The sequence below is a fragment of the Melospiza georgiana genome, chromosome 3 (genome assembly GCF_028018845.1).
Source record: "Melospiza georgiana isolate bMelGeo1 chromosome 3, bMelGeo1.pri, whole genome shotgun sequence".
NCBI classification, from domain to species: domain Eukaryota; kingdom Metazoa; phylum Chordata; class Aves; order Passeriformes; family Passerellidae; genus Melospiza; species Melospiza georgiana.
Window position 1 is genome coordinate 39,952,792 of NC_080432.1, and position 15,805 is coordinate 39,968,596.

The following is a 15,805-nucleotide window of genomic DNA, read 5'->3' on the forward strand; positions in this document are numbered from 1 at the left end:
TGAGTTTCATGTGGAGTTTGGAAGGACCTTCCATAGAATTAAATAAATTTTTATTTGCTCTTCTAAGAAAGCTTTGGAATGCTGTCTTGTAAAGCAGGATAAGCAGGTATGTTGAACAGCTGTTTGAAGGACAGACCTAGAGAACATTCCTACCCAGGACAATACCCAGGAACATTTAATTTAATCATGCAGTGTAAATGAATCCAGTATTTCCCATCTATTGAGGATGGAGCATTTGTGCCTTTCTGTAATTACTGCAGTAACTGCATCCTTCCAGCACAGTAACTTGCTGCTGTTTAGTTTGCCCTACCTTCAGCTGAAGCTCCCTAAACTCACGTCAAATGGAGATCCAGTTCAGAAAAGGTTGTATGCACAACACATCCTTTCCAGTTACAGACAAAATTTTAACCTGCCCATATGCTTCACTGCAAAGCCTCATGGCTTCTGAACAGCTGTGATAGCACTACAGGTTGCCTCCTGAGATAAATAAGCATTCACCTGCAAAGCTAGGAAAAAAATCCCCATAAAGGGTATTTCAGACAGCTTGCAATAAATATGTTATCATCCACTTCCATGCAATCCACTAATAATCAGGAAAGAGAAGAAAACCATCCACATTTTATTTTCTACATGGTGATGCACTGTCCTTATGGGAAGAGGCGAGTGGCAACATGTCACAGCTTGCCAACTTCAAACACCTTTGTGAACGCTGTCTCTCATCAGTGGACTTGTATTCCCTAAGCACAGAGTATTAGGTTTCAGTGAAAGACCTGAACTGCTCCATTAATGACCTGATGGATGAGGTAAGATTCAGTGGGTTTTACTCAAAACCAGACTCAAAGTATTTGAACTCCCTCTCATTTCTTCTTGTCTGTTTTCATGATAGATATTCATGTGGATCCAATCATCACGTAAGTTTTTGAATCAGCAGAAGACATCTGAGATCTTTACAAAAATACAAAATAGAAATCACTTAAAATTTTGAATCCATTTGAATTATTTGAATCCATTATACTTCAGTACAGTGCTGGACCTTTCCAGAGTGCTAAGTACAATGGGAGCTTTGCCTCATGATCTCGGCATCATCATCCTTAGACACCAGAACTGTAATATTTAGATATCTTAGTGCATTTGAAACTATCAGTTTCTGTCCTTTTAGATAGAGATGATAAACAAACCTAGATAGGGATTTCCTGAGAAAAATATCTCATTTTAAACTCAAAACTTTGAAACAACTATACTCATTTTTCCAGGCTTGGCATTTTTTAGATCACACCAAACTAAAAAGAAAAACCACCCCAAAACAAACTAGGTGTGATGTTTCTGTCCTTTGCTATTATTGAAATATTCAGGCATAAAATATGCTACTGAAATGTCTGAAAAAGGTTATGTTATTAATACATAAATAACTTAGAAACGTTTGGAACTATAATGCTCAAGCTTTTATATTTAAATACATTAGGAAAAACTACAAAAGCTTCCATCCAAACTTATTTATATTTGTAAAATTATAAATACATTGGCAGAATGTATTTTCTTGGGAAAATTTTCTTGGGAAAAAGACATTAGAATTATAGATTAGATTACTTTGATTATAGTGGATATAGCTGTTTCTGTGACAATAAATAATTGCTAATTATAAGACTTTATTAGAGTTTCTAACCTAATTGCTAATCCCCCTTTCCTTCCTCTCTCCCTTATGACTCCTTGCTGCAGATCACAACTTTCCCTATTTTGCAGCAAGTATGAGCTACTTCCATATGTTGGAGGAAGAGGTACATAAAGGAACAACTAATTTCATTTACAAATATGTGTTTTTCCTGATAAAAAAGTGGCAACAGCTTAAACCTAGTATTAAAAAAATCAAATACAAACTGGAGCATAAAGGCACAAGCCAGATATCTCATTAGTTTGAAAAGGAGACAAAGATATGTTAATTTCAATATAAAGAAAGAGAACCAAAAAATAATGGCAGAAAATAAAACTGAGGCAATGATGTGAATAAATAAAAATATATTGTATATAAATATAATAAATAAGTAATGTAATATAAAATATAAATAAAATACTTTTATTAATTTATTTTATGAAGAATGAAGGTGTGGGGACTGTAATATCTATAAAAATAGTAGAGTTATTCATAAGCAGGAACATTGTTTTTTTCCTCCATGCCACTTTTTAAAGCATCATATCTAGACCTCTAGATCCAACAAATTCCTTTTGCTTTGCATTAGAATGGGTGAATAATACTGGATGCTCCAGACTCAGAGAATGTTAAAACCATGGATATTGAGGATCTCCAAAGGGGCTCCTTCAGTTATATTAGTATTAGAGAGGGGAAACACTTTTCATGAAAAATACTTCAGAAAAATGCAGTGTCCTTATAATTATGACATATCTCTTCACTAACTACTTTGACAATTATGATCAAAACAAACAAACAAACAAACAAAAACCTGCAACGGTTTTATTAATATTTAATATTTTTTCAAAGAAACACTGTAACTAATCTAATTTAAACTTTTTAATTAACTACCTGGGAAAAAATCCCTCAGTTATAACTTGTCCTATCTTGGATTAACTAAGAGTCAGCAGCCCTACATTTGATTCCTTTGGATCAGTTACCTATCTGACTTTACAAGAGCAGTATTAGGCCAAGTATACTCCTACTAGTTCATTTAAATTCACATAAGAAATAACTGACATAGTCATGTGAGATTCAGATGAAGGCAATTAATTCTCAACCATTTCTTTTGGAGTTCCTGTTTTCCTTAAGAAAACTCCAACAAAACAAAAGCAAACCAACAATGAACCAAACTGGCTATCATATTAAAACTTGAAATTCCATGACAGATTAGTTTCAGTTGAAACCTAGATTGGATTGAGATACTGAAAATTTGTAGTCTGTGGTACTTTCTTTTTGCACCCAAATACTTGGTATGTCCTAAAGGAGAAATAATTATGATAGAGGACATATTTTAAAAGTTATTTTCTTTGCCTTTGTAGAATAGCTAACATATCCCAAAATGAAAGTATTAAAGTGAAGAGGATGTTTTGAGGATAGATGTGTGAAAGTTTTGTAGATACCAATGAAGTTACAGAGGTTTAATTACTAATTAGGTAGCACTAACTCAGACATCTAGTGCTTTGCTCAGACTCAGCAATTCCCTATGACCTGTATGTTATGGGAGTGCATCATGCCCTGTCTTGTTACAAGTTCTGCTTTGGGATCACATCTTTTGCTTTCTGTCCCTCTTGTGCTGTTGCAGCAAAGTGGGGTTACACTGAAGGAAGACATTCGTTGGCTTATTAAGAGCTTCTAAAATCCAGAACAGAAAACACTGAGAAAAAGAGATGAAGCTCTTGGTTGGACATATAGTTTGGTGGGTATGTTTGGAGCATGTAAATGCAGAAGAAAAATGGAGTGTGACAGACTTAAAACCCCACCCACAAAGATAAAAAGGAAAAAGAAAAGTAAAATAAACTGTTGAGGAGTAATTATGACCTGCTAATCCTTTGTGTCTTTATTCCATTTGTGAACTCCAAAGTCATGAGTCATGGCAGTTTAGTGGTCAACTGTTTTCTATTCTGTGTTTGCCAGTAGAAGCCCATTAAACATCATATTTTCATGGGAAAAGCCATCTCTGTCAGTCCACACCTCAAAGGTCTCACCCAGCACTGTCACTCCTCCACTGCTTATGAGAAATATGTTAGAGAAACAACCATTGCTGGACTGTCTATGACCTTTTAAAGTTGAAATTACCACCTGTACTTGAAAATGAAACTAGGCTTTAGTAACTTTGAAGATATAAATATAAATACTTGTGAACTTATGTAATACATTTTACTTCTCCAAAGACATATTCTTCAGGAATAAATCTCTTGAAAAGTCCTGAATCCTGATGATTCAGATTGTATATTCTTATGCACATACATGTAGGTCTTTTTAGGTTTCGGTCATCATTGTAGCATATTGATGAAGCCAGTAAAAATACAGCTCAGCATATCCTACATGTCCTGAATGACAGCACTCCAATACTGTAAATCATCACATCACATCTTTATTCTGCCTTTATTTATCAATTTTACAAAGTTTCCCTTGTATACTACCATGGGGAAAAGCTGGAGGAAGGCTGTGAGTATAACAACACACTGGTTTTATTAGAGACTCTTTTAATGACTTCATATGTGAGTTTAAGAGGTGATTAGGACTAAATTCTGAAAATTGTCCACCTAACCTGAGATACCAAAAATATCTCTAGTCAGATATTTTACAATTAGCGCTGAATTTTACAATAAAGCAGTGAAAATTCAGAGGTACTTCCAAAACACAACCATTTACTCATTCTCACTCCTCTGTGTTGTAAAGCAATGTTGTAAACCTTATTTTGAAAAGCCTATTCTTTTTACCTTTCATTTATACTACTGAACCAACAATGTGCTTCATTTAAAATCATCAAGAAAATTAACAGAAGCTGGTAACAATAGTTACACCTTGGGCACACTTATTACTCCCCTGCAACTTATCAGCTGTGAAAGGAGTTTGCTTTGGAGTGTCACACAAACTAGAGACAGATGCTCCAAATCCTGCAGGGGGTTCAGCGCAAGACAGTAGGATGAATGCTAGCAATGCTTCCATAAAGTGCCACTATTCTCTGGAAACATTACTATATCTGCTGATGGCTAGGCATGTAAATATCAAGCTTCCAAGACCTGGAGCTTCTCTTATCTTTTCAAATTTCTTCTGGTGCAATCAAACCAAATAGATCAGCAGAACAGTAAACCCCTCTAGGCTGGTATGCTGTATCCTTCCATGCATTATGTGCCTTCCACTCCTGTAGTGTACAAGAAAGCAGAGAATCAATTCTATTTCCTGGAGGTAAACAGGCTCAGCTCCCTTTACAGTTTCTTTTGGGGAAGTCCACCTCAAATTAAGAACAGTTTTTAGAAGCAACAATACTTTGGTACAATATGGAAGAAATAAAACCAGCAAAAGCCAAGAGAAGTATGGGTGATTGACAGCTAAATCCAATATACATTGGGTGTCCAGCCTCAGGGGGCTGTAACAATCCATTGGCCAGCTTTTCTATCGTGACAGGAGTCACATTCAGCACTAGACTGTGTTTGCTGAAATCAGCAAACTGTGTTGCCTAAAACTGTGTAGCTGGCAGAGAAGAAAGAAGGACACAGACCGGTCCTTTTCTCTCCTTACTGTGGATGCTTGGTTTGTTTTGTTTTTTTCAATACAAAATCATTCATTCAAGCAGCATATACACTATGGGTTTTTTTTCTGTTTGCTGCTCAAGAAAGCAACAGCCTGGAAAGGGAAGACTGGCCTTCATGTTCCTGTCCTCTTCTAGTCTTGATGCAGAGGGTGAACTGTACTCTTAGAAAAAATATCATGCAAGACTCACCCTGTCTGTGTGGAGAGGCTGATCTAGGGCAGGGGCTTGTCTCTTGAATCCTGATCCATTCCAGAATTCTTTCCTTGTCACTCTGTACCAAAACTTCTTCCAACAATGACAATCTAATCACTGAGTCTGAATAGCAACAGACTCCTATTATAGTCCTGAGCAATGCCAGGTAACTCCAAGTTTCCCTGCCCCAGAAACTGGGTATAAATTCTCAAGATGAGGCTGATAAACCAGGAACAGACCAGAGCTCGGTTTTACCCTTCAGAAGTTTTTCCAGCAATTCCTTGTATACAATAGTAACAATCCTGCAAATGGCAAACCCACAGTAAATGCTGTCAGCAAGACTCTTGTGAAGGTTGAGAGAAGACATGTAGGTGATGAAGTGGAAGCCTATTTTTATATTTGGGGTACATGTAGAAGTATAGAAGTTCCATTATATTTTACCAGAAAGATGTACAAAAACTTTTATATCAATTTAAAAAAATGACCGTCCACAAGCAATAAAATAATAACACCCACTCCCGCAATGGTGAGAGTCCCTGGCACAGCTGTGTTTGTCTGAGATCATACTGCTCTACAGCCCTGCCTGAGCCAGAAATCTCTAGCCTAGAAGTGACCTAAGCATATGTTCTGCAACTGGAGAGGTATGTTTGTGTAGCATGTGCAGATATGCTTGGACTGGCTGTGATCTATCTAGCTGAGATAAGAACAGCTGGGAAGGTATGATATCATGGGACTCAGTCTTGGCTAGCAAACCAGGTGCATACCTGAGAACAGGCTGGCTGGTAGACACTGCACTGAGGTCACCATGTCACCATGCCCGCCAGCACCATGTGCCTTAAAGCTGCAAATCCATGCAGATGTACTCTCGGAGGTTTATACCCAGTGAAAGCTAACACACTCAGCTAGTGCTTAGTATGTTCTTTTCATAGAGGTTGGGAAGACTACCAAAAGTATAATTACACTAGAGAGAGAGTTGGAGACCTAATTAATCACACATTGACAAGATCCCTCATGCTGAGACATTTCACAGGGAGCATTGGGAGTGCCTTAAGTAACTTCCTCAGGTACATACTTTGGGAGTGAAGAATAAATTAGTAGGAAATTGGCTGGACACAAAGGAAATCTTGGAATGGAGTAGGAGGCTGGACCAAGCTCACTGAGACTGGTCTTTTTCTTCATTTTTATAAAACATGGATTCTCTATTGGTATACCCAAAAGATCATTTGCATCATGACAGGAGTGAAAATGCTCTTGAGGATTCTTTTTTCATAACTGTGCCTCCAAAATTAGATACTAAATAATAATTTGACTTTCAAAGATAGTCAGCATTTGACAGCAATCTTTGATTTCTTGCCAGGAAGGGACTGATTCCACTAACACCCAACTATTGCACTTGCATAAGCATATCCACTAAGTTCAAAGGAATTCAGTGGATATACTCATACTGCTGAATATCTTCTTATTCTTGGAATATATTCTTGTCCAGAGTGGGTTCAAAGTTCCTCAGTTTTCACAGGGCCTATAATGAGGGGTCTGGCTTTCATTTTATTGTTTCCATAAAGGTGTTTCCAAAAATCTCTCCTGCATTCAAGCCTGGTTTTATTCCTTGTCTATTGGTTAATATAACTCTAAGAAATGATGCTCCTTTTAAGAATAAAACAACTCAAAATTTCCTCTCCTTCTTTCATATTGCTTCACTTAGAAAAGCCTGAATATTTGCTGACTTTTCTCCACTGTTTGAACAGTTTTTTAGGACCAATGGGACTATTAAAAAAAAATCCTCTTGAAAATGCAGTTAAACTATCAATCTGGAACAACAACACCTCAAACCCAGTTTCAGTTGTGGCTGCAAGAACAGAATTAAGCCTAACGGGACTCCTGGCAGGACTTTACATCCTCTCTCCACCAGATAGTGCTGTTTCTCCACAGAGCTGTGGAGGATGCAAGGCCAGGGAAAGGTCAGGGGCTGTCTGAGATTACAGGCTCCTGCCGCTTGCTCGTCCCTCCTTGCCGCTGCCACCGCCGCTACCTGACACAGGGCAGGCGCAGCCTAAGAGGGATTTGCGGGACTAAGACCGTGCCTTGGGAGGCCGCTGTCTGCAGGTGACTGCGTGCTGGCACTGTCACTGCTGCTATCCCTTATCAGTTTGATGTAGGCTCTTTCCTAAAGTAAGAATGAAAATAGGAGCTGATGCAATTAGCCTGTGTTTTTAAGATCTCTCGGGGGTCTTTTCCAGTTGAACAGCACACACAAGAGAGAGCAGCCCTGACACAAAGGCTATTTGCTCTCAGAGTGCTGAACAAAGGGGCTTCTTCAGCAAAAGTTACTTCTGGAGAGTAGACAGACCACCTCAACCAGTCCTGAGTCTAGATACCCTGACTCTCCGTGTATTAAAAAAACCCAAACAACATAGCTGGGAAAAATAGCTAAAATGTAATAAAACTTCAGGCCATGGTTTACTGTGCTGCTGCAGCCTTTGTAACAGAGAACAGAAATGCATCTGGAATACTTCTTACTGCCCTTCTGCAGGGGAAATACTGCAAGTGCTGCATCTTCCTCCCCAGACCTCCCTGTGCACAATAGAATTGCTTTTGCTTTTCATCTCCTTGAGAACCAAATCCTTCTGTATGCACAGAAAGCAAGCAGAAAAATATTACAATACTTTTATTTAGAGAAAATATAAAAAAATTTTCAAGTGGAAAATGGTACTTGGAATGTTCTTTGCTTCTATTACTCAGAGTTTTTGCAACTACTGAGCCAAGTATTTAGATGAACTTCCAAGAAGCATTGTCATGTTGCTCCATGTACCTGAGTTACTGGATTTTAAAAATACTTTTCCAGGGTACATTGGTTAAGAACTGCTTAGTGATAAAAGTTCAGTCTTGACATAAACATGCTTTTCTGAAATATAATTTAAAACAAACAAACAAAAAACTCCACCCAAATCTAAAATCAAATTAAAACTGTCCAAGATATTTGTATTTTTCTAAGCAATGTAAGGCTGGAGCTGTCTGATCCTAAGTGAGCTTGTAAATCCCTATTCATGCAGGCAGACATTTATTCTTAGAAGAAATAATTTGTGAAACCAAACTTTAGCTTGCTTCAGTGTCTGGAAAAGTGCAGATGGCTCGAATTAGGGATCAGGGCCTAGCTAGGTATGCAGTAGACTATATATGTAATTAGCCAAATATAAGGTCTATTTATTATTTTGTATGCTGTATTAATAATGTCTGTATTTATTCAGACTTTCATAATATGCATGTGTAATCTCAGAGATGCTAGGTCATTAAACTCACCATGGAGACTCTGTTTACCAACCTTGGGCAAACAGAATACATACAGTTGTAGTTCTCTAAAAATAACCAGAAAAAAAATTAAACAGTGTATCAGTATGGCTTTCATGTTTTTCAATAAGTATCTAAGGAAATGGAGCATACTATGTACATTGCCCTTATAGAGAAAGACCACAAAAATATCCAGACAAAAGATTTAATTATAGTGTTCTTTCTCACACGCTAAATGTAAGACCATTGAGTTTAATATATAGTACTATATGCATCAGGTAGTGAATGGGGCTGGGAGGAAAGGAGCACGTCCTTCTTGTACTTCTGGTGGGGCTTGTGAGTATGAGCTTTTACAAAAGTAACACGATAGATGTATCAGGGCTGCTGTGAGTCCAGGAAAGGCTGAATTGCAAAGGAAGACCTTTCCCATAATTGGCTCCATACCGCAGCTTTGTATCAAACGATTCTGCTTGGAGATTGTCGAGATGATAATGAACATTGAGATTTTACTGTACTTCTATTTTGACTGGTAGACTAAGTGGCAACAGGCACCAGAAAGTCTGTCTTCCATTAACGCGAATGCTCTCATGACCCATTGGCTTCATTAGTACCCTATCTCCTATCTGGAAACTGCTCTGGAAGCACACATACTGGAGCTGTTTCACTAGCTCCAAATATAACACCTGCCTCCTGAGCCATTATCTGCAGAAATCCACAATTATCTGTTCTTTCCCCTCCAGTCAGGAATATCAGGTCCAGATCAAGGACTGGGTGCTCATCTTTTATGTCCTTATTCAACTGGATCTAGGCAATCCAGTTCTTTCTATTTTGGCTGATTCTTCGAAGAACCCCAGCTGCTCTCCCGAGTGCCAGGACTGATGCATTTTCTCTTGTGATATTACAGCGAACTGAAATCCCATCAAAGGGCAAAGTCCATCCATTTCCTGGTGACTTTCTCAACACAAGCACACACACATACAAAGGCAAAATCAGTGGCTAAAAATAATTAAGGCAGCAATAATTTTCACCATGGGAAACCATCCAGACCCCGCGTACGTTTGTTCTGAGGAGGAGAAAGTCAAGCTGCATGCAGCCTCACGGGTATTTGATAGGGTATTTCATACCACGGTGATGAAAAATTACTTAAATCTTTCATGACCTGCAGATAACGCTCAAGAACACAATACGCACACCCTTTCAGAAGGTTTTAGTTTTTTTTTTTTTTTTCCCTTTTCAGTACGCTTGCAGGGCAGTGGCGACCGCCGGCCTGCGGTCTCCCTCCCAGCGCCGGCCCGGGGCAGCGGGGAGGCGCCGCGGGTTGACGAGGGGCAGGCAGGGGCCAGGTGATCGCGGAGACAAAGGGGCTGGCAGTGCCCCACGGCCGCGGGGCGTCGGGCGGCCAACAAGCCGCTCCTGCCCCAGCCCAGGCATCGAGCCGGGCCGGGCCGGGCGGGGCGGGCCCCGGGAGGCCGCTTCCCCTGGCGGCGCTCGGCACTTCCCGGCGCTCGCACACCGCGGGGAAACTCTTCCTCCGGCCCGGCCCGGCCCCCGCTGACGTAGCGCTGTCTGTGCCGCTGCCGCGGTGGGCGGGGGCGGCGGGGACGCGGGCCGGGGCTCGGCGCTGTCAGGCGGCGGGGCCGGGCGGGGGCGGCGGAGTTCGCTGCCCGTCGGGCGCGGGCTGAGGCGTCCCGGGGATCGCGGAGAGAAGGGCGAGGGGCGGGAAGCCCTGCGGGAAGGGGCGTCCGCCGGCACCGCGGCGCCAGAAGCGCCCGGCGCGGTGTGAGTGGTAGTCCCGGTCCGAGCAGGACCTTGGTGGTCAAGCACGTTAATAAAGGCGGTCGGGAACGAAGGCGTCCGGGGGTGCTCTATCCACGTTTGGTTCATCACTTTATCCTGTGAGGAGGAGGAGGAGGAGGAGGAGAGGCGTGGGGCCGGGGCGGGCAGTGTCCCCGGCGGAAAGCCGCCCGGCGGGTGTGGAGGAGCGGCAAGCCCAGCCCGGGGAGCGCGACCCCCGCTGCGGCTCCCGACTGGTGACGGCCGCGCTGCTCCCCCAACAGGCAAAACTTTCTACACTCAAACACACACACAGAGACACACGCACGGCCGGGGCTGCCGCCGCCGCCGCTCGCTCGCCCCACACACACACACACACTGACGTCTTTTGCGCATTTCCTGCGCTGGAGCGAGCGGCGGAGCGGCACCGGCAGCGGGCGGGGGCTGCGCGGAGGGAGGCGGCCGGCGGCGGCCGAGGGAGGCGGCGGGCGGGAGGCGGGCGGGGGGCGGCCGGCGGGCGGGAGGCGGGCGGGAGGCGGCGGCGGCGGCTCTGCCCATCGCCAGGGCGGCGGCCGCCCAGCCGGAGCCCGCCGAGACCCGCGCGGGCCGCTCCGCTCCGCTGCCGGCGCCCCCCATGCGCGGGGGTCGCTCCGCTGGGTCCTCGGCCTTGGCGGCGGCGGAGCAGGAGGCGGCGGCGGCGCAGGACGGGCGGCTGCGGGCGGCGGCGCGGATGGAAGGTCCCCGGGTGGATGTTTGCTGAGCGGAGGCTGTGCAGTAGGCAGGGCTGGTGGGTCGGCCGGTGTTTCTGATCCGTGTGTGTGCGTGCGTGTGTGTGTGTATGCGTGTGTGTGTATTGTTGTGCGGAGCACGGGCAGGACTGGCGTGTGCGGGAGCCCGGGATCGCGGCTCTGCTTCCTCTGCGAGGACTGATCCAGGATTATGGTCAGGGTGAAGGGAGAAGGCTCTTGCTTACCCCCGGATTGATTATGCTCGGGTTTTGATAGCATTCGGGGGTTCCTGCAGCCGCGGCCGCCTCCCCCTCCCTGGCGGCCCCCCTCCCTTGTTTTCCGTTAGAAACACGGGCAAGAAAATAAATGTATTCACTGGGTGTCGCAAGAGCAAAGGCTAAATAATCAAAGGTAACAGCAGCAGCCAGGCGAAGAGACCCGCACCGTACCCTGCTCCCCCACCTCCCAGACCTGCCCTCCTATTTATTGGCGAGACCTCCCTCCCTCCCTCTCGGTGCGAGTGCGTTGAGCGAGTGTTTGATCCCGGGAAAAGTGCAGCTATCCAGCCATGGTGGTTTTCAATGGCTTGCTGAAAATCAAGATCTGCGAGGCGGTGAATCTGAAACCCACGGCGTGGTCTCTGAGGCATGCAGTGGGTCCCAGGCCACAGACCTTTTTGCTGGACCCTTACATCGCCCTCAATGTGGATGACTCCAGGATCGGACAGACCTCGACCAAGCAAAAGACCAACAGTCCTGCTTGGAACGATGAATTTGTCACCGACGTTTGTAATGGCAGGAAGATAGAGATGGCTGTTTTCCATGATGCCCCCATCGGGTACGACGATTTTGTAGCTAACTGCACTATACAGTTTGAGGACTTGCTGCAGAACGGGAGCCGTCACTTCGAGGACTGGGTAAGTGTTCACGCTGTAGATACATACATGTACATGTGATTTTCAGTGGCATGGCTCTGGATGCAACATCTGTCTTGCAGAGCTAGGTTACCAAGGGCAGGTAATGCCTCTGAAGGCTTTGCATTATTTCCACACTTTGTTTTACTGAGATAGTCATGGTTACTATATAACTAATGCATGTTATCTACAGGCGAGGCAGGAAAGAAAAATATGCTGAATATAAGTACGAGGTGTGTAGTTACCTCGCAAGTTTCTGAAATTATGTGACATAAATACAAATCTAGTTGTCTTACTGAGTCTGAAGAACCTGAACCGAATGCATCCATACCAAACATTACCGCAAACCACAGATCCAGCGCTTAGATGAGTTTCATCATTTCAGAATGAATACTCTTGGTTAGCCTGGCAATGATGAACCTTAAAAATCCAGACCTGACTTCTGATGCGAGACACCTCAGGGTGTTCCCGTCACTTGAGAGTCACTGCATCAATACTGATGCTCCTCCTTCCTTCCTTCAGATGATCGACACCTCTCTGCGTAGATCTAACGCAATGCTTCTTCAAATGCTCAAGACTGATGAAAGGGTCCTAGTGGAATATGGGCCCAACTAGAGAAATTCTCATGTCTGTACACACAATGTGTCTTAGCAGCTCTCACAGCGTCTTTAAGACCCAGAGGCTAATGTGCCTCAGTGGGAGTACAAAAAAGCTGGAAAATCCTTGCTCTGACATCCTCAGGTAGTGTGATTTAACAGGGAGAAACTAATCAAACAATGAAGAAACAGGAAACGTGAATATGCACATTTCACATTTCTGCAGTTAAACTGTTAAATGGTGGATATCCTTTAAACGAGATGTATGATAAAACAACAGTAGCTATCATCTCATTTTCAGTGTGCCCTGCTCAACCAGCCATCTGAAATTATATATGCTGATATTTCTATGTACTTATTTTTCATGGTCAAGGATACTGGCTAGTAGTTTTTTGGCAAACACACAAAGAACCCAGGACCAAAAAAAATTAGCTAGGGTTAATAGGTCTGAGTTTTATGTATTCTTTGGGGCTTCTTTGTTTAATGCAGTTAAATAGAGATGGGGAAATGATGAAAGGGAATGAAAGAATTAGACTCTATGCTGATTAGGAGCTGATCAACTTTGCTGTTAAAACTTTTATCTTTATAACTTTAAAATATTTTTCATTTTTGCTGCCTATGTGTTGCATTGTGATAATCGGGGTCTAGATTATTCTGGTGCTCTATAAATCTACACATTAGTAAGCTCAAATGGTAAAAGTGGGTGATAGAAGGAGAAAAAATAGCTATAACAGGAAAAGACAAATGCAGCAGTATTGCAGATGTCTTTTACCTGTATTGAATGATAATTAAGTTGGGACTCTCCTGAAATCAAGCGAGGTTTCATCTTTGAGACTTTCATCTTTGAGTGGGATGAGGATATCTGCACAGATTTTTAGTGAAAGAATAATAATTTTGTATGTTCTTTTTGTGCATGGTACATGTTGTGAGTTTGTCACCAAATCTGGAAGAACCTTGCAGATTCCAGATGCCAAGTTTGAATTTTGGTGGGACTAGGGTGCATCCTGGCTCTGATATTTAAGGTGAACTCAAATGTCTGAACAGATTCCCTAGATAAATAGTGGAATTTAACAGGTTGAGGTCCATTGTAAACAGGATCTGTGAGGAACTAGATAGCTGAATCAGATAAATGCTGGCTTTTATTGCATCAGGATTCATTGCTGTCCAGCATTCAGTGGGTGGGAGGAGACGAGGGAGTGACTACGCTTGTTGTCTGTTGTGTGACAGAATTGAGGACATGGCAGTGGATCATAACTGGTCAGCTCAATATAATGCAGCTTCTGAAACATCACTTACCTTGTTTTGTACTGTAAATCCTTACCATTAGGGTTGTGTTCATGTACCACAAAGACAAAGCACACATCTCCCCCTGTATCACAGTTAGAAGTGGGGGTGGAGTTAAGTGTTTACAGGATTGTGCTTTACCCTTTCCAAAATCTTCCTTTTTGCTGAGTGTGTCACTGTAATTCTAATACTGAGTGTGATTAGTGGATTTATATATAGGGACTTCAAAGAACTGGCTCTTACAAAGTCACACCGGTTTTGGGTCGTTTTTCATTGAGTTACAAGAAGACCTGTGGCCAGGACATCTCCATAGTGTCCATACTGAAGTAAATAGATTTATTGGTATCTTCATCAGTGTCTGGAGTCTGTATTAAAACCTGAAAAAGAAGTTGTCTGCAAAGTGAATGAGTTTCACACTACAAGGAAAATGTGCATGGCCTAAACCAACATTAGGCTAAGACTGCTGGTATGGTACAGTCATTTTTTTCTCTTTAGTAAGAGGACTAGTTCCTTCATTTCACTCTTGGCATTTAAGGCAGATATTTTTGTAGTACTCTTTCTGAACTCTGTAACAAGCAAATTAAAACCAGCAATCACAGTAACCTATTCTTCTTTACTGCCTGAAATATCAAATAAATGCAGCCTAGCCATTTGAAACACACTTGAAGACCATCAAGTCTTTCTATGCCATTCTGAGGGTTTCCCTTTAAGCAGTCCTGAAAGTTGGAGCTGGGTACCAAGTACTTGCTGAGTGTGGTTGGAGCAATTACACTGCTGCCCCTCCTTACCTTCAGCATGATGCAACAATTATTGCAGGACTGGACAGTCACTCTTAAAAGAGGGTTGAGAAAATGTCTTGTAAAGGTCTTGTAAACATATTAAGCTTTAATGCTTTTGATCTCATATAGTACTGCATGGGGATTTTTAAAGGAAATTTCAGAATTTGTTTTATAATATCTGCACTAGGGTCAAGGTTATGTTTCTAGGTTTCTAGGTTCTTGTCAGAAGTCCAAAATGAAAAAAAGATTCACAAAAAAAAAAAAAAGATTTTGGGGTTTTTCCCCCTAAGAGGAAACTGTTTCACATTTTAGCCAGCTCACCAAATTTGACTTTTGCCATTGTTCAAATCCTTGTATTTTTTCTCAGATGAATTTTTTAGGAAAATACAGGATATTTTCCTCACTCTTAGGCCTGTGCTGTATACGGATGCCATGGTTACAGTGGAAACACTAATGATAAACAAGTACAAAGCTTGAAATCATGATAATGTCTACTGTACTAATACAAGTCAGATAGATATGCAAAATCCTGGTTCCTTTCATCTACAGAGTGTTCAGCAGTTGCATTTAACCTTATAATACATATACTGCCTGAATATATATATATATATATATATATATATTTTAATTATTCAAAGTTGTGACGTGAAACAGTAATTCAGAGTTTGCTGGATGAAAGCTTTTAAACAAAATACAGTTTTGTGGGGTTTTGGTGAGATCAATAGAAAACACTTGTTTAGGTTTCTACAATAAGTCTAGTGACAATTAAAAAGATGGCAGCTTTTCCAGTAGTGCATCAGTACAGACATAGCACAGTAAAAGTGTCAGTTTTGCAGATTTTTTTAGTCATGGTTACACTGCAGTTTTAAAGAGAGCTTTGGATTGATGACATTTCAGGCTTTTTGTAAGCACAGAAAATGTCATACAGAATGGCACCGAGTATTCAAGAGGATGCCGGTGAACTTAGTCTTTGCAAAACAAAAAATACAGAACAATAAACAACTTGCAAGTTCTGACTGAAAAACAAACT

At 42.2% G+C, this 15,805-nt stretch overlaps 1 protein-coding gene across 2 annotated transcripts in view; it reads left to right on the forward strand.

Moving 5' to 3' along the window:
- Positions 1-11,152: 11,152 nt before the first annotated feature.
- Positions 11,153-15,805, forward strand: part of PRKCE (protein kinase C epsilon) — a 287,947-nt gene continuing 283,294 nt past the window's right edge. For both annotated transcript variants that reach the window (XM_058020060.1, XM_058020061.1), the window contains exon 1: positions 11,153-12,119. In XM_058020060.1, coding sequence (XP_057876043.1) covers positions 11,772-12,119 — 348 coding nt within the window. In that variant the 5' untranslated portion in view covers positions 11,153-11,771. The remainder of the gene's footprint in view (positions 12,120-15,805) is intronic.